The 19,465-nt window shown below is 50.0% G+C and overlaps 1 protein-coding gene across 1 annotated transcript in view; it reads left to right on the forward strand.

The window, feature by feature from the left end:
- LOC119965674 (collagen alpha-1(XXVIII) chain-like) overlaps positions 1 to 19,465 on the forward strand; it is a 318,322-nt gene that overhangs the window by 186,990 nt on the left and 111,867 nt on the right. Inside the window, exons 15-16 of the mRNA XM_038796439.1 lie at positions 3,679 to 3,747; positions 5,697 to 5,765. Coding sequence (XP_038652367.1) covers positions 3,679 to 3,747; positions 5,697 to 5,765 — 138 coding nt within the window. The remainder of the gene's footprint in view (positions 1 to 3,678; positions 3,748 to 5,696; positions 5,766 to 19,465) is intronic.

The following is a 19,465-nucleotide window of genomic DNA, read 5'->3' on the forward strand; positions in this document are numbered from 1 at the left end:
TTGGGAATTTGTAAATATGTTAAAATGTTCTTGTTCTGAGTTGTTGGAGATTGTGTTAGTTTGATAGCTGTGTATTGTAACGCTGTGTATTCTAATACTTTTACTATGGGCGGTATTCTCCCCCACCCCCGCCGGGTGGGAGAATCGCTGGGGCGCCGCACGAATCGCGCCACACCACCCTGACACCCGCACGTGATTCTCCCGCCGACGAGCGGCAATTCTCCGGCCCGGCGGGCTAAGCAGCCGCGCGTAAATGGCCATGTCCCGCCGGCACCGTCCACACCTGATCGCTGCCGGCGGGCACTCGTCACGAAGGCTTGGGGGGGGGGGGGGGGGGGGGCTCCATTCCCAGGGGGGGGGTAGCTGACCCCTTTGTTAAGGTGCTGCGATGTGGGAGTTGATGGCAGTGGAAGCCTGGCAGTGGCCCCATAAGGTGCGGCTTGAGGACCTGCGGGGCTTGGCTCAAACAGAAACATGTCTGATTGTCGGGGGGGGGGGGGGGGGGGGCTCAATTGGTAACTTGGAATGTTCGAGGCCTGAATGGTCCTCTTAAAAGGTTGCCCATATTTGCTCATCTGAAGAGCCTGGGGCGGACTTGATGTTTGTTCAGAAGACTCATTTGGAGGTGGCAGACCAGATAAGACTGAGAAGGGGATGGTTGATCAGGTCTATCACTCTGGTTTGGATATGAAGGAGAAGTGTGGCCATAGTAATAAGTAGAAGGCAGCCTTTTTCAATGAAGAGGTTCATTGCTGAACCGAGCGGTCGATATGTTTTGGACAAGTTGCTGATTCTTAAAGTTGCAGGGACAGGGTACTCGCCGATCATGGTGTCTGACCACGGCCCCCACTGGATGAAATGAAATGAAATGAAAATCGCTTATTGTCACGAGTAGGCTTCAATGAAGTTACTGTGAAAAGCCCCTAGTCGCCACATTCCGGCACCTGTCCGGGGAGGCTGGTCCGGGAATCGAACCGTGCTGCTGGCCTGCTTGGTCTGCTTTAAAAGCCAGCGATTTAGCCCAGTGAGCTAAACCAGCCCCTGGATGGACCTGCGGGCAGAAAAAACACCCACTTGGAGACCTCAGTGGGGATTTGACGTTGGTCTCCTTGTGGATAAGGGATTATGTGAGAGATGGGAAGGGGTTATTCTTAATTATATAGATCAGAACGACATGAGGTCTCCATTGGGGTGCCTCCGAGAGGCATTGAAAGCTGTGGATAAGGGACAATTTTATTTTGATCTGGGCACAAAGGCTAAGGGTAGAGCGAGAAGAGCAATCGAGATTGGTGGAGGTGATCTGAGCAGTTGATCGCACATTCCTGGAATCACAGGATGAAGTACTGTTGAGGGAGCGCTTTAAATTTGGTCACCGCAGAGGAGGCGGTGAGACAGCTGCGCCCATCAAATAAGGAAGCAGATGGCTACTAGGGCTCTAGGTAGACTTAGGAGTGAGTGGAGAGAGGTGGTTACGGACCCTGCAGGGATTAATAAAATCTTCTTGTCCTTCTATCGGAGGCTATACCAATAGGAACTGCCAATAGAGGACAAACTGAAACGTGGATTCCGAGATGGGTTGGAGCTTCCAAATGTCGGTAGATGAGGGTGCAAGGCTTGGGGGCTCTGGTAGGTCTTCAGTAGATGCTGGGATGTGTGAATTTGATGCAGTCAGGGAAGGCCCCGGGACCGGACGGATTCTCAGTCGAATTTTATAAACATTTTGGTATGCTGCTGGGTGCCTTAATGGTACGGATGTACAATGAGGCACTGGAAAGGGGCTTGCTCCCCGCAATGCTTTCGCAGGCTTCCATCTCCCAAATCCAAAACGAGGATAAGGTTCCTGAACAATGCAGATCTTACCGTCTGATTTCCCTCCTGAATGTAGATGCAAAGCTTCTGGCCAAGATTTTGGCCACCCGTGTAGCCGTGTGAGGGCCGTGTGCCGGAAGTGATTGGAGAGGATCAAGCTGGCTTCGTAAAAGGCAGAGAGCATTGGCGCCCAATATTCGGAGGTTGCTTGACATAATCATGATGCCTGCTTGAGGAAATGGGGTGGAGGTTGTGCTGTCAATGGATGCTGAGAAGGCCTTTGACTGAGTGGAATGGCGTACCTATTTGACGTTCTGGAGTGATTAGGGTTCAGACGGGGATTTGTGGACTGGTTAAACTGTTGTATATAGCCCCGAAGGCAAACATTTCCATGATTATGGGTTTAGTTCTGAGTATTTTACTCTGCAACGTAGGACAAGGCAGGGGTGCCCACTCTCTCCTTTGATATTCGCTCTTGCGATCGAAACATTGGCAACTGCTCTTTGGACATCTGGAGAGTGGAAGGGTATTAAGCTGGGGGGGGGGGGGGGAGGGGAGGAGTGGAACATCGGCTTTCTTTGTATGCGGCCAACCTCCTGCAGTATATTTCCAACCCCTTGGAGTCTATTGAAAAGATCCTAAGAATTTTGAGTGAATTCAGCTCCTTTTCCGGATACAAACTTAGTATGGCAAAGTGTGTGGGCAGGTCGGGTTCCCCGTGTTAAAAAAGTTTGCCTGAAGAGGAGTAGATGAGGGGGTGGCCTGGTCCTTCCCAATTTTCAGTGTTACTACTGGGCTAATATTGTTATGTCTGAAGATGGTTGTTGGGCTAGGGGTCGGTATGGTGCAGAGTGGAAGAGGCCCCGTGTAGAGGGACATCATCGGTTTGGATATACCTTCAATTAATTATCTTTCAAAAAGTATGTTCCCGGCTGAGATGTTTAATCAGTAAGGGAATCAAGGTTTATGAGGATGAGGCCAGAATGTGGAGTTGAGGATTCCCATGTCTGATCAGTCATGGTCTCATTGAATGGCGAGTAGACTTGATGGGCCGAATAGCCTACGCTGCTCCTATGTCTTATGGTCTTATGGTTTAACAAACAGAAGTAAGAACTAAAGCATGCAAGTACAACTTGGCAAGTAAAATCATATATGAAACTCTTAAATTAATGAAGTTGTAGATTATGTAATAATTCTCAGCCACGCATATGAATGCTAGGTTACTTTAACAAAACAATTTGGATCTGGTTTATGAAAACATTGACATTGAGATCCAGTTAGTATTTACTGTATGTAGGGGCTAATGTGAATGGAATATTTCAGGGCATTAGTTATTAGTTTAGATCTACTGAAGACTTCTTGGTACAGTGCGGAAAGGTACCAATTTTGAAAAAATTTGTTATTACGTTTGTTATAAAGTCATTGCACAGTAATCAAATGTGGGTTAACAGAGTGATCTGTCCTGCACCACAGCATCCAGTACAGCCTCAAAGTAATGTAGGGTTGGCCAGTGTTTGTTTACCTATTTTTGGAGGTTTCATCAGATGACCTTTCTCTCATCTCCAACATCCTACCCAATCAAACAGCCTATTTCCCCATCTCTAATAGTTTTAGTAACTAATAAATCAAAGGGCTCAAATACAACTCTTAAAAAGCACAATGTTTTAATGCCCCAATGACTGTTTCTCCTGTGCTGATCACAGCAGTGTCCGCAAGATCCATTTTTAATTCCCAACGATACCAGCAAATTCCTGAAGGGTCGCCAACCTTATCGTCAGGCAGAAATCAGTCCTTTATGAACACTGACAATATGGAATTATACCATTTGTGCTTATATTTAATGATTCTGCAAATATTTTGTTTTTACAGGGTAACATAGGCTACACAGGCACTAAAGGCTCTCGAGGACCTACTGGAATTGGAATTAAAGGTGGCAAGGTAGAAATAACTTGCCAATCTCTTCATTGTTGCAAAAAGCAAACTAAGACCCATCAAGCTGGCTCAGTGCATTAACATACCATCTGGTATACATTGAGTCATTTTGATCAGGAAGTCTACAGGTCAAATCCACTACTTATCGATTCTCCGACAAGGCAAACACAGCACTGTGATTGGTCACAAAACTGTTGTATGAGGGGGAGAAATATTTCACCAATAATACATTTCCTGATTACTATCCAGCAACAGTTCTAAAGTGCATATTTTTGAGAACATAATGGGTCTCACCTCTGATGTTTCAATAGCTTGCTAACACAGGGTACATTTTGACACCCAGCAGGTTTCATGTGGACTGAGAGGGCAAGTGCAAAACACACTCATGGGCCGAAAATCCCGCCCCCGCCGTGGCAGAAATTCTCCGCCACCCGGGAATTGGCGGGGCGGGAATCGCGCCACGCCGAGCGGCGAGCCCCCTGCGGCGATTCTCCGGCCCGCGATGGGCCGAAGTCCCGCCGCTGGGAGGCCTCTACCGCCGCCGAGATTTGAACCACCTCTGGTGGCGGCGGGATCGGCGGCGCGAGTGGGCCCCCGGGGTTCTAGGGGGGGCGTGGGGCGATCGGACCCCAGGGGGTGCCCCCCACGGTGGCCAGACCCGCGATCGGGGCACACCAATCGGTGGGCGGGCCAGTGCCGTGGGGGCGCTCTTTCTCTTCCGCCGCCACCACGGCCTCCGCCATGGCGGAGGCAGAAGAGAATCCCCCAGCGTGCATGCGCCGGTGGTGACGGCAGCTGCAGCTGACGTCACCACCGTGCATGCGCGAACCGGCGAAGGCCTTTCGGCCAGCACCGGCGCTGGGCGGCGGGCCTGAAAGGCCGCTGGTGCCGGTTTTCGCGCCAATCGACGTGGTGCCAACCGCTCCGGCGTCTCCGCACCTTTGAGGAGGCCCGACGCCGGAGTGGTTGGCGCCACTCCCCTACGCCGGGACCCCCCGCCCTGCCGGGTAGGGGAGAATGCCGCCCATGGTCTTAGTTTGAGGCTCTGGGGTATTTTAATTCCTGAGTCTCAATGCCCTCATTGTCAATCAGTTTTCCACCAGAAATAGGTGGAAAGTGGCAGCTGGCCAACTAGCCCAAACAAACATTTGGGCAGCTGAGTCTACCATCAAAATGTTTGTTCATGCACATCCAAACCATTCCACATCGACATGAAATTAGTTGGATAACTTCAATCTTGAAGGGTTATTTTAATGTATGCAGTATTGAAATGTACCTAACATTATCCAATTTGTGTGAGGATCTGTACAAAAGTATACTTTTTGGCAAATATTCCTTTAACCATCTAAAATCTCAAATCCAGCAACAACATCATTAAAAGATAGAAACTGGGGAGGTTCCAAGTTCATAGATCATAGATCATAGAATTTACAGTGGGTAGGAGGCCATTGGGCCCATCAAGTCTGCATTGGCCCTTACAAAGAGCACACTACTCAAGCCCACGTATCTACCCGATCCCCGTAACCCCCATTTAACCTTTTTGGACACGAAGGGCAATTTAGCATGGCCAGTCCACCTAACCTGCACATCTTTGGACTGTGGGAGGAAAGCGGAGCACCTGGAGGAAACCCACGCAGACACGGGGAGAACGTACAGACTCCACACAGACCTCCGCACAGTTACGCTACACAATTAACTGATAAGTAAAATAATTCAAATATCGATCAATAATTTACCATCAGATTTGCAGAGAAAAGTCTAAAATATGATGACAGAAGAAAAACTTACATTAAAGGCACAGGCATTGCAAATGGTTTGTGCTTGTTTTTATTATGGTGACAAATCTCAACATAATGTTTGAGAATCAGTACTTGAAACTCCTTCAATGCTTGAACAGTGAGGAAAAAACATAAAGAGAAAACAATGAAGATAGTTTTACATTCTGTTTTCTGTAGGGCGATATTGGACCTCCAGGAGCAACAGGACCGATAGGAATGACAGGAATTGGATTGCAAGGGGAAAAGGTAAAGTTACAGTATAACCAACCATTTATTGGTTGTGGTGAATGTAATTCACACTGTATTGTATTGTATAGTATTATGTCCTTGTGGGCTCTGTCTGTGAGCCGTTGCGCGGCTCTGCCCATAGGGGGAGATGAGGAGCTTGTACAGGGCTCCACACTTGGCTCTGCCCATGGCCCCTCCTACTACCGGAAGTATAAAATGCTGCAGCCGTGTGAGCCTGCCCTCAGTTCTTCTGGTCGCAGGCAGGCTCAGTTGTAAGTCTATTAAAACCACAGTTTACTTCCAATCGTGTTCCGAGTGAATTGATGGTCACATCATTGGTAATACAGTACAGAAACGTATTGCACCTAGCATGTACTTCCTGTTTGCAATGTTTACTTCCTGTATCTTGATTTTGTTATTCACAGGTTCAATGCATTGGTTGAACGTGTGGCACCAAACTTGTGATGTGATACCTGGCTATTATCTGACATGCGGTTTACTGTTATCCGCCTCAGACTGCACCTTTTGTGTAAAACTGGACTGATTGATTTTGAGAAAGGAAGGAAGGTTTTCACATTTTCAAAGCATGATTGTGGTCTGAGCTCCGAGATTCAGGTCAACTCTCAATTGTGCAGCCTCCTGCTTCCAGAAGATGTGGATTTACTAACTTTTTCATTCTCACTTCTCCCAAGCTGGGCATAACCCCCTCAACTTTCTCCCCCCAGTCGGCCTGTCTGCAACTGGTTCCTATGTTTTTCTTTCACTGAACACTGTCCCTTGTTCTCCTATTAACAAATTCTGCTATCTCGCCTTTATGTCTCTATGTGCACCTTCTTTAGTCTTTAACTACCACTAACACTCTATCTTGTGCCAAGACATCTTTGACTCATCTCTCCTGAGTTCCCATCTATCCCTGACCTTCTGTTTTGCTTTGTCCACTTTTTAACAGTATAAAATCCATGATGTTTCTACCTCTCTTTTCACAGTAATTTCATTGCAGTGTTAATGTACACCCACTCCCTGTTTGGATAAATAACTTTGTGCACCATGGCTTGCTATGCTTATGTGATATCTGGGGCTGGATTCTCCATCCCGCCGCGCCATATTTCTGGTTCAGCATGCTGCCGGGATGCTCCGTTTTGCCGGCTGGTCAATAGGGTTTCCCATTGTGGAGCAACCCAAGCCGTCGGGAAACCCCCGGGCTGCCGGCAAAACGGAAAATCCCGACGGCGGAGAATCCAGCCGCAGATGTCATAGATAAACAAAAGGCTTGTGGGAAGTAGTCATTTTACACACCACATGGAACATGGTGCCAGAAGCCAGATAGCTGGGACTGCATGTATTTTAATAGCTGTAAAAGAGCCAATGGCGGTGAAAAACTGCAGAAAATAATTAAAATTTGAACCCGCCATCTAGTACAGGGTATCAACAGCTAGAAAAGTTCTTATGGCCTTGAGTATTCCAGTACCTGCTCCTACGGAAATGAAGGGAGATTTGGGACTGAATTCACTGGGTGGTATTCCACCCCCCCCACACCGGGTGGGAGAATCGCCGGGGCGCCGCGCAAATCACGCCACGCCACCCCGACCCCCACACCCCACACGCGATTCTCCCGCCCCCCCCCCCGGAAACCACTGCCGCGAGAATCACGCCGGGCTGCTCGTAAAATCACCGGCGATTCTCCGGCCCGGATGGGCCGAGCGGCCGATCCGACACGACAGGTTCCTGCCGGCGCCGTCCCACCCCCGGTGCCGGTGGGAACTGTGCGGGAATGCTGGGGAGGGGGGGGGCGGGGTTGGGGGCTCCTTCACCGGGGGGGGCCTCCGATGGGGTCTGGTCTGCGATCGGTGTCCACCGATCGGCGGGCCGGCCTCTCCCCCCCCCCCCCCCAGGCCTACCTCTTTCCACGGCCGGCCCCAGAAAATCGGCGCCATGTTGGTGAGGGGCCGGCGCGCGTAAGAAGTTCCCCGCGCATGTGCAGGATGGCGCAGCCCAACTGCGCATGCGCAGGAATGAGCTGCCCCAATTGCACATGCGTAGGTTGCCACGGCACTGCATAAGGAGGTTGGAGCGGCGGGAACCACTCCAGCGCCGTGCTGGCCCCCTGTGGGTGCCAGAATAGGTCATGCCCGGGCCCTGTTCGCGCTGTCATGAAATGCGATGGTGTTCACGACAGCGCGGGCACCTAGTCCCGGGAGCGGAGAATCCCTCCCAAAATGTTTCCATTCTTAATGGCAGAATTATGAGATTGTCACAGAGGTGAACAAAAAACTTTGCAAATAAGAGTAGCAACACCGTGGTCAATGTTAAGGAAAGAATGCTACAAGCTGTATTGTACTCTACCTCACTGAGGAGCAGAAAAAGCCAGTTTGTGAAATGTTGGAGGCCTTGAAGGCCCAGTTTGAGTCCTCTACCAACTGTACTTATGATCACCATGTGTTTAAGAGACCTGGAGAAGAGAGGGAGAACACTGATTAGTATGCTGCACTGAGATGTCCAGCTGAATCTTGTGAGGATGATCTCATCAGAAATAGGACTGTTTTAGAAACATGCGATCCCACCATGAGAGCATGGGCTGGATTCTCCGATTGGGAGACTATGTCCTGACGCCGGCGTGGGAACGGTGGAGTTTTACAACCGAAGAAATGGCGCAAAACAGCCACCGATACTCCCTCCGTCTTGTGGGGGGCTAGCAGGCACGCGGCACCTGGCTCTAGCTGTGGTTATGGCCAGAGAATTGCCGGGTCTGTGGCCGCGCATGTGCATGGCAGTGGCCTGCAGTGGCCGCGCCGTGCAACATGGCGCCGACCGCGCGCAGTCCTAGCCTGCCCACGGATTGCCTGCTCCACCCCCTCCCCCGACTGTGGCGATGCTGGACTTAGTCCGCAGCTGCCATGCCAAGTTCCCGAAAGTAGGAAACGCGATCGATGCCCTCGGGAACGCGGCCCATGGGGGGGGGGGGGGGGGGGGGGGGGGAGCATCTGGGGGAGGACCTCAGGTAATGTCCTAAGGCCGTCCCAACGACGTGCGCATACTCCTAGAGTACGCCATTTTGGAGAGGGCAGAGCATCGCAAAAGCAGCGCCGCCCCCGATTTTGCTGCCAACGTGTATTCTCCGGCCATCGCCGAATGCGATTTCTGCATCAGAGACTGGAGTATCCCACCGATTATCTTTTGAGAGAAGGGAAATCTACTTTCCAGAAAATGATTTACATGTCTAGAAGCTCCGAGATGGCGAATCACCAACTGAAGTGTATTGGTGGGAAAACTGATGAGGTTTTTCATTATGATGAGAGATACCTTCCAAACCTTCCAAGCCATGATTGAAAGTCTTTTGTGAAGTTGCTTGAAATGATGACCTGAAAATAAAGTTAGCAAAGGTAGGGTTGAGACTCTATGATGAAATGATACTGACCCCGTTAGGACAAACCACATTGAGAGTCCCATACAATGAAGAAAAGGAAAGAAGATCTTAAGTTTCAGATGATGGGCATGAAGCAAAATGCTCTTATCTCAGCTGAAACAAATCTAAGTCTTGGGCTGATAACACTTCACGTATGAGAAGAAATTTGTGTTTCGCTTACATTAAGCTATTAGATGCTGAACAGATTCTGACAAACAAGCACCTTGTTCAGATCAAGCAAACTACACAACTCTTAAAGTGCTGCAGGAAGTTGTGACAAAAAGATAGTGTTAAACCATCAAGGGCACCGACGTTGCTACAATCTCTCTTCTTTTAGGAATCGAAGATTCATGTTCCCACTCTGAGGAATAATGGAATCTGAATTGGCTGATAAGTCCAACATACAAATTAAACTTTGCCACATGTGGGGCAGGTGGTGCTTGAAGATTTGTGTAGATAGGTTGTTTGGAGATTTGCTCGCACCCTCCAAACCCTTACTTTTGCCTCTGCTCGTGCTCCTGAAGTCTCTTGATGTGTTAGTGCCTTTCTGAATGAGGCTTCTCCATTTTGGTCGGTCACAAACCAGGGACTCCCATGAGTCTGTGTGCATGTTTGACCTCTTTCGAAATTCTTTTGAGGTCATCCGTAAATCATTTTGGATTCCTCCTGGGAGTCTCCAGCCACAACTGATTTCTGAGTAAAGCAGTTGCTTTCGGAGGAATATGAAACAGCAAGACTGGTATTGAGTGATTTGAACCTCCATGTTGGGTGAGTTAGCTTGGTGGAAAGTGCTGCTGTTGAACTGCCTTTCTTGCCACCTGATTTGAAGAATCTTACGAAAGCACCACTTGGTGGTACTTCTCCAGTACTTTGAAAGTGCCTGTTTCTAAGTCTCTGAATCGTATATGAGTGTGGAGATCACTGCTGCCTGGTAAACCATGACCTTAGTCTTGGATTTGAGATCGTGGTCCTCAAAACATTTTTCTCAGTCAGCCAAAGGCTGAGATGGCACTTCAGAGGTGACGTTATTGAGGTTGCTGGAAGAGAATATTTTACAGAAATTAAATGATCACTCAATATTGCATTTCTACAATGAAACTAGAATTATTGTCCCTAAAGAGGTGAAAAAAAAACGAAGGTGAAGTGCATCCATGCAAGTGACCAAGGAATTGAGTCCAGTTTGAGGAAGGCAAGGGAAGGACAAACCTAAACAATGATGAAGGATCACATCAGCCAGTGCAATGCTTGTAATGAACGTCATGCTAGGCCAGTGCAATGCTAAGCAAGCTAATAAATCATTCATGACTCATGACATCCCAATGTAGAGACTGGCATGAAAGTCCCTTCTGAAGTCTTACTTAGGTTTGGTCATAATCTGGATTTAACAGGAATGAGCGACTATGACCAGTAATACATTAAAACAAAAATTTTATTTAATATTGAATTATAATAATTAATGATGATTATAATTGATATAAAAAAGAGAAAAATAAGTAAAAAGAAAGAAAAATAACTTTATGGGAAGCAGAAAGCATATATGCATGTGTAAGAATAAGAAAAGAAAGACAGATTTTTCTAAAGCACAAACAATGACCCCAAATTGGAACTTATATTACCATCTTCCCTGATAGATAAATTACCAAGTCGCTGAGTAACCTTATGGGTCAGCACTATTCCATTCCATTCCATTCCTGACCGCCCTCCCATCTAAGTCCAAATCAACAGCAATTCAGAAATGAAATAGAAAAATACAAAATAAAAAAATAGTGATTGTAGGCCTTGGGCCTACATCAGACAGACCATGAATGAAGCATGGAGTAGACACCTTGGCCGGGATTCTCCACTCCTGCGGCCAAGTTCTGACGCCGGCGTGAAAAGCGGCGCGAACCACTCTGACATCAACGGTCCTCGATTGTCAGGTATTCACCCCTTCCTAGGGGGTTAAGTCGGCATCGGAAGTGGCCTCCGCTGCTCCAGCTGGCGCGCATGCACGCTATGGCTGGCGCGAGTTCGCACATGCACGCTACGGTCGGCGCGAGTGCGCGCATGTGCGTGGGTTCCCGTCTCTGTGCCGGCCCCTAGGCAATATGGCAATATGGCAGAGCCCTTCAGGGCCCAGGCGGGGAGGAACATAGGCCCCCACGGAACCAGCCCGCCCGCTGATCGGTAGGCCACGATCGCGGGCCAGGCCACCATGGAGCACACCCCACCGGGGTCGGATCCCCCTCCCACCCCACCAGGATGCCCCCCGTAGGTCCCATCATGTGGGACGATATGTGACCCACGCCAGCGGGACTCGGACAAACTCGGCGGGCACTCGGCATGTTGAGGCCCAGAGAATCGCCGGGGGGGGGTGGCCGCTTTCAACGCCCCCAGACCGCGCAGCAGCGATCCCACGGGCGCCTGAGAATCGGCGCCGGAGAATCAGCAAGCTGCCTTCGGGGCGGCATGGCCCAATTCTCGCGCCTGCTCGGGGATTCTCTGGCCCGGCGCGTGGTCAGAGAATCTCGGCCCTTCGTTCTCTTTGGAACTGTGACTATCTCATCACAGTTGACTGCTATTCAGAGTACTGGGAGTTAAATCAGCTCCTATCAATGATTATGTACGGATGAAATGTATACTTCCATCGTCTTGGCATTCCCAACATTATGATGAGTGAATATGGCCCTCAGTTCACAAGTGAAACAATACAGACACTTTACGAATAATTAGGAAATTTAGCACTACATATCTTCTCCACACTGCCCCCAGTAAAATGGAAAGGCTGCAGTAAAAACCACCAAGGAGATCACTAAAAAATTGCCTAGACCAGCACAGAAGAGTACAAGGCAATCTTAGAATGGAGAAACACACCTACTGAAGCAAGGGCGGTACGGTAGCACAGTGGGTAGCACTGTTGCTTCACAGCGCCAGAGTCCCTTGTTCGATTCCCGGCTTGGGTCACAGTCTGTGCACATTCTCCCTGTGTCTGCGTAGGTTACCTTCAGGTGCTCCAGTTTCCTCCTACAAGTCCCGAAAGATGTGCTATTAGATGAATTAGACATTCTGAATTCTCCCTGTGTACCTGAACAAGTAGCGGAATGTTTCGATTAGGGGCTTTTCACAGTAACTTCACTGCAGTGTTAATGTAAGCCTACTTGTGACAATAAAGATTATTATTATTATGGAAAGTAGTCCAATTCAGTAACTAACGCCACCCAAATTACTCTTACAACAGTTGGAAAAACACTGAAGCCATTATCAAACTCAAAATGAAATGACAGCCAAATTCCATTTTGATAAAGCTACCAAAGTGTTGCCAGAACTGAGAGTTGGTCAAAGCGCAAATATTCAATGCACTCAACAAAAATCAGCCAAGTGCAACTAGAAACCTGTCATACATGGTGAAAGAAAACAATTAAATCTGTCATTGCAATTACAGAAATTATCATGCAACTGGAGAAGGAGGTTCTTCACAGCAGATAAGAGATGAGGAAAATGGGATTTTACCAACTGAGCAAGGATCTCAATGAACATGAGACCATTCCCCAAGAATGCATCGGATCAGCACCAACAATTACCACAGCAGCAACACTTGCCATGGTAACAACCGAGAGAAGCAACATCACCTCAGGAACCAGTCACCACTGGACTAATAGCCAAAAACAACTTGCACGCATTGCATTAGAAGAAGAGGGGGAGCTTGTATTCCCCAAGAACCACGAGGAAGATAATAATTCCCACCCCATAAGTCCTGCGCGGGATATTACAAGTAGCCATTTTCATTTTTCGGGGCGCAGCTCAAGGGCAGCAGAGCTGCTGCCCCAGTGCCCGGGGGGGGGGTGAGTGAGCCGCTTTGCATTTGTGAGGCTTTCAACCCATCTTCAAATATTGTGGAGACCCATAACAGGGGCAACCACAGCTGCTGTGCACCTGTCCTACCAAACACTTCCGGGGTGAGTGTGCAGAGTGAGGTTCTGCAGCGTAACCGGCTCGGTGGACGGCACTCTGAGGGAAGGTGGGACACGTAAGTGTGGGGGAGACTTGGTGGATATGAGGGTTCCAGACTGGAAACCCAAACTGATTGTCAGTTTCTCTCCTCGTCCAATTCCTTACAGCTGGTTATGTTGGACCCCCAGACGCCAGAGAGGGCAGCAGCGTCAATGCAGGCTGGAGGCGGCGTCCATGTGCAGGGGGCTGCCGCACACCTTGAAGACCTGGCCGCCTATCAGGACAAGGAGGAACCCAGAAGAGGATGCCACCAATGGCCCAGGTGTACAGGCGTTGTTGGTCTTTTGAGGAGATGACGGACAGCAGTGCCACAGCATTCGCCCTAACTACAAGTGGCGCCCCCCCCCCCCCCTTTCCCTCCACCCCACCCCAGTGCCCACTCAGTGATCCTCTCTTTTTGATCTTTCGTGGTCTGCTGCAACGTCTAGATGTGTCCCCAGGATGCACATCAGAGGTGGAGGCAGCCTGTTGCCTACCGCACCCTGTGGCCTTTGATGCCTTTGGTGGATGTCCTCTGGAGTGCCAGGAGCCGTAGGGCCATGGCTGACTTGCCGTTGTTACAGGTGTATCCACTCATGTATATCATGAGATGCAGACAGGCAGTGATTGACACACAGGATAACCAATGAACACACACAACACAGAACAATCAATCACCAGAGAGGACACCACCACTATAAAGCTCACAGGGCATTAAGGCCTCTCACAGCCAGGGAGATAGTCGCAGTGCACAGGCCAATGAACATCATCACCATGTGATAGAGAACTAGTCTGGTCAAGCCAGTAGGAGGTTATCAGTTAGGTTAATAGAGTGTCAACCCACAGCAGATTATGTACAGCAATCAACAGGTTCAATAAAACAGTGTTGGACCATCTCCTGTGTCGGAAGCCTGTTTCTCGTTTTACTGCATCCAGTTGCAGTCGATGTTAGATCAACACAGATAACACATCATGGTACCAGAGAGCTATTAACTCTAACAGACCTACCTCGAGTGAATCTGCAACGACCAGCAAGCAGCCATCCAGCGGCATGGAAAAGATCCAACGTCCTCCGCAACTCCGGATCTCCGGCAACCTCGGCGCCAACTGGAAAGTCTTCAAACAGAAGTTCCTCCTGTATATCGAGGCCTCCGACCTCGAGGCAGCATCGGATGTCCGAAGGATCGTGCTGTTCCTGTCGACTGCGCGGACCACGCCATCCACATCTATAACTCGCTCACGTTCGCTGATGGCGAAGACAAGATGAAATTCAAGACGATTCTGCTGAAATTCGACAACCACTGCGACATTGAGGTGAATGAGAGCTTTGAACGGTGCATCTTCAGAGTAAGGATGAACCTTTTCAGTCCTTCTTGACCCATCTCCGCATCCTAGCGCAGTCATGTAATTATGACTCGACGGCTGATTTCATGATCCGGGATCAGATCGTTTTCGGAGTCCAGTCGAACTCCCTGTGGGAGCAGCTCCTCAAAATCAAACAGTTGACCCTCTCCGTCGCCATCAAAACATACGTTATCCATGAGCATGCCAGGAATTGTTCCTCCCGCATTAGTTTGGCATTTTCTGCCGCCCTAGTCTCTCACGAGGCAGAAAGGGTGCAGGCCATCGCAAAAATGCAAGGCCTGAGCATCGAGGAGAGTGGCCATTTTGCACGCTTTTCCCGGGTCCCTACGCATGCGCTCCACGACCGGGTGGATGACGAGGCCAAAGACCCAGATGCGCAGGTGTGAACGTCAGCCGACTGCACTGCGCATGTGTGATGGCACACGGAACGCACTGAAGTCAGCGTCATGATGTGTCCAAATTGTGGCCCTGCCCATTTAAAGTGGCAATGTCCAGCCAAAGGAAGGCGATGTCCACAGTGTGGAAAGCCTGGACATTATGCAGCCTTATGCAAGTCCGCTCCACCGACCAACAGCCAGCGATCCCAGCTGCAGTGTAGACGTGTCCGCTGCGTACAACAAGGCATGCAGGATTCGGATCCCGACAGCCCAATGGACCCCAATGCTGACTGCTTTGAGTCTCCCTATCGGGTGGGCATAATCACCACGCGCGAGTTGGCCTCCACCATGCCTGCAAACCGCCTTTCAGTCCTCACTGTGGATCCTGATGACGAGTGGTGTGCTGTTCTCATGGTTAACCAGTCTCGCATCCGATTTAAATTGGACACTGGCGCATCTGCAAACCTCATATCACAGTTGGACCTCAACAGCATCCGAGACCAACCTAGCATTCTTCCACCAACCTGCCAGCTCCTAGACTACAATGGCAATGCCATAGCTGCCAGTGGATCGAGTCAGCTAGGTGTATCTCACAAGGCAATCAAAGTGACGTTACGATTCGAGATCGTCCAGCCTGACATCCCTGCTCGGTGCTCGCGCATGCAAACTCCTAAATAGCTTTAAATTGAGGGGAGATAGATATAGGACAGATGTCAGAGGTAGGTTCTTTACTCAGAGAGTAGTAAGGGCGTGGAATGCCCTTCCTGCAACAGTAGTGGACTCGCCAACACTAAACACATTCAAATGGTCATTGGATAAGCATATGGATGATAAGGGAACAGTGTAGATGGACTTTAGAGGGGTTTCACAGGTCGGCGCAACATTGAGGGCTGAAGGGCCTGTACTGCGCTGTAATGTTCTATGTTCTATGTTCTATAAATCTGGTCCAGCGCATCCATGCCATGTCCTCGACACCGGTGACTGCCTTGCCCAATGTAAATCTCCAGGCTGAGATAGACGACATTCTCACGCAATACCACAACACGTTTGATGGAATGGGCATGCTCCCATATCGTTACAAGATATTGCTCAAACCAAATGCCATCCCAGTCATCCATGCACAACGCCGGGTGCCGGCTCCTCTCAAGGAGCGCCTGAAAACGCAGCAACGAGAGCTTCAGGACCAGGGTATCACCTCAAAGGTCACGCAACCAACAGACTGGGTCAGCTCCATGGTCTGCGTCAAGAAGCCCTCTGGTGAACTCCGCATTTGCATTGATCCCAAAGACCTGAATCGCAACATCATGCGAGAGCACTACTCGATCCCAAAGCGTGAAGAGTTAACCTGTGAGATGGCTCATGCCAAATACTTTGCCAAGCTGGACACCTCCCATGGTTTCTGGCAGATACAGCTGGACGAGTCCAGTCGGAAGCTGTGCACGTTTAACACCCCGTTCGGCAGGTATTGCTACAACCGCATGCCTTTCTGTATCATATCAGCTTCCGAAGTATTTCATCGCATAACGGAGCAAATGATGGAGAGCATCAAGGGGGTGCGAGTCTATGTGGACAACGTGATCATCTGGTCCACGACGCCCGAGGATCACATTGCTCGCCTCAAACAAGTTTTCCAGAGGATTCATGAAAACGGCCTCCAGCTCAACAGGGCCAAATGATCATTTGGTAGGTCCGCTATCAAGTTTCTGGGTGACCACATTTCACAGCAGGGTGTGCAATCTGACGCTGACAAGGTGCTGGCAATCAATGCCATGAAGACCCCAGAGGACAAAAAGGCGGTCCTCTGTTTCCTCGGGATGGTGAATTTTCTCGGGAAATTCATTCCCAACATGGCATCCCACACCATCGCCCTCCGGCATCTCGTAAAAAAGTCAACGGTGTTCCAGTGGCTTCCCTCACATCAAGCGGAGTGGCTTGAGCTGAAGGCGAAGCTCACCACAGCCCCAGTACTGGCATTCTTTGATCCAACCAAGGATACCAAGATATCCACAGACGCAAGCCAGGACGGCATTGGGGCGGTGCTCCTCCAGCGAGACGACTCCTCGTCCTGGGCTCCAGTGGCATACGCCTCCAGGGCCATGACTCCAACCGAACAACGGAATGCCCAGATCGAAAAGGAGTGTTTGGGTCTCCTGACAGGAATAATCAAGTTTCATGACTACGTATACGGCCTGCCACAGTTTATGTTGGAAACAGACCACAGGCCTTTAATCCACATAATCCAAAAAGATTTCAATGACATGACACCTCAGCTGCAGCGAATTCTTCTTCGTCTCCGCCGATATTACTTCGAACTCGTCTACACATCGGGTATGAGCTGATCGTCGCGGATGCCCTATCCCGATCCGTCACCACGCCGTGTGAACAGGGCGAATTCATTCGCCACATTGAGACACAGGTGCAGCTGTGTGCCAGCAACCTCCCAGCCACTGATGAACGAGTTATACAAATATGCGAAGAAACTGCCAAAGATCCCCTACTGCAGCGCGTGATGAAGCACCTCACCCATGGCTGGCAAAAGGGGCAGTGCCCCCAGTTCTTCAACGTTAAGGACGAGCTGACGGTTGTTGAGGGGATCCTTCTTAAACTAGATAGAATCGTCATTCCCCAAAGCATGCAAAACATGGTGCTCAGACAGATCCATGAGGGTCATCTGGAGGTCGAGAAATGTCGATGCAGAGCTCGGCAGGCAGTTTACTGGACTGGCATCAGCCAGGACATTGCCAACACAGTCTTCAACTGCACAACATGCCAGGAGTTTCAACCAGCTCAGCCCAAGGAAATGCTGCAACACACGAGATTGTGACCTCTCCGTGGTCCAAGGTGGGGATAGACCTCTTTCGTGCCAATGGGCGTGATTACGTGCTCCTGGCCGACTACTTATCCAGCTACCCGGAAGTGGTGAAACTGTCGGACCTCACGTCCAAGTCCGTCATCAAAGCCTGCAAAGAGACGTTTGCCAGGCATGGGATACCACTCACGGTAATGAGTGAGAACGGTCCATGTTTCTACAGCCAAGAGTGGTCCAACTTTGCACGATCCTACCACTTTAGTCGCATCACGTCCAGTCCCCATTACCTGCAATCAAACGGGAAGGCTGAGAAAGGGATCCATATTGTCAAGCGGTTGCTGTACAAGGCTGCCCACTGAGCCTCGGATTTCAACCTGGCGCTATTGGCATACAGGGCAACCCCTCTGTCGACTGGTTTGTCTCTGGCGCAGTTGCTCATGAACCGCAACCTGAGGACAACTGTTCCAGCCATCCATGTTCCAGACCTTGACCGCCTCACGGTGCTGCAGAAGGTGCAGCGATCCAGGGACCAGCAAAAGATCACGTATGATGCTCATGCCACGGATCTGCCTGCGCTGGCTCCAGATGATGTTGTTCGCGTCCAGTTGCCTGAGGGAGGTTGGTCAGCCCCAGCTGTTGTCGTCAGACAGGCTGCCCCCAGGTCTTTCGTTGTCCAAATGGCTGATGGCTCCATTTTACGGCGCAACAGGAGGGCGCTGCGTAACGTTCCCTGCCCATCACTCGACCGCACTTCTCCGCATGTCATCATGCCTCCTCCGGACATCTTGCCCCATGAGGCCACTGTTCTGGCAGCGATCCCACCTGTCCACAAGGCCACCGAGATGGCAGCCATCCCGCCTGTCCAGGTGCCGGCGTCCCCACCTTCCACCTCTGCGGCGATCGATGAGAATTCGTCGCCCATCACAAAGACTGAATCTATAGACTTAAATCTTGTAAATTTTGTTCAGTTTGCTCTGTATCTGCAAGATAGACACCTTCCCATGTACATAGTTCATTCATTCCCCACTTGTACAAAGTTATGCATGCATATACAGCCACTTTCCAAAATTTATTTTAAAAGAGATAACCAATGAACACAAACGACGCAGAACAACCAATCACCAGACAAGACACCACCACTATAAAGCCCACAGGGCATTAAGGCTCTCTCTCTCTCTCCCAGGACACGGCCAGGGAGATAGTCGCAGTGCACAGGCCAATGAACATCATCACCATGTGATAGAGAGCTAGTCTGGTCAAGCCAGTAGGAGGTTATCCGTTAGGTTAATAGAGTGTCAACCCACAGCAGATTATGTACTGCAATCAACAGATTCAATAAAACAGTGTTGGACCATTTCCTGTGTCGGAAGCCTGTTTCTCGTTTTACTGCATCCAGTTGCAATCGATGTTAGACCAACACAGATAACACATCAACCCCATTTTGCTTGTTGCCCTTGAGATGCGCCAGTATCAGGAGCGGGGGATTCAGAAGAACTGTAGACCACGGCCTTTTCCTTGGTGGCAGGCCCCGAGCTGGCCTCCAGCACTTCCTCCTCCCTGACGGTTCCCTTAGGTCCTTGGGGGTCTCCATGGGACGGAAGGGCAGCTGAAGTGAGCTCCAGAGGCCTCTGAGTTACCTGGCTTTGCCAGTCCTGGCCAGCGACCCATTGTCTGGACCATGATGTTGACGCCCTCAATGACAGTCCTCAGTGACTGGGCCAGGCTCTGGAGTGCCTCAGCAATGTCCACCTGCATCTAGGAGATGTCCATCAGTTACTGGGACATAATGTCAAGG

The sequence above is a fragment of the Scyliorhinus canicula genome, chromosome 5 (genome assembly GCF_902713615.1).
Source record: "Scyliorhinus canicula chromosome 5, sScyCan1.1, whole genome shotgun sequence".
In the NCBI taxonomy this organism is placed as follows: domain Eukaryota; kingdom Metazoa; phylum Chordata; class Chondrichthyes; order Carcharhiniformes; family Scyliorhinidae; genus Scyliorhinus; species Scyliorhinus canicula.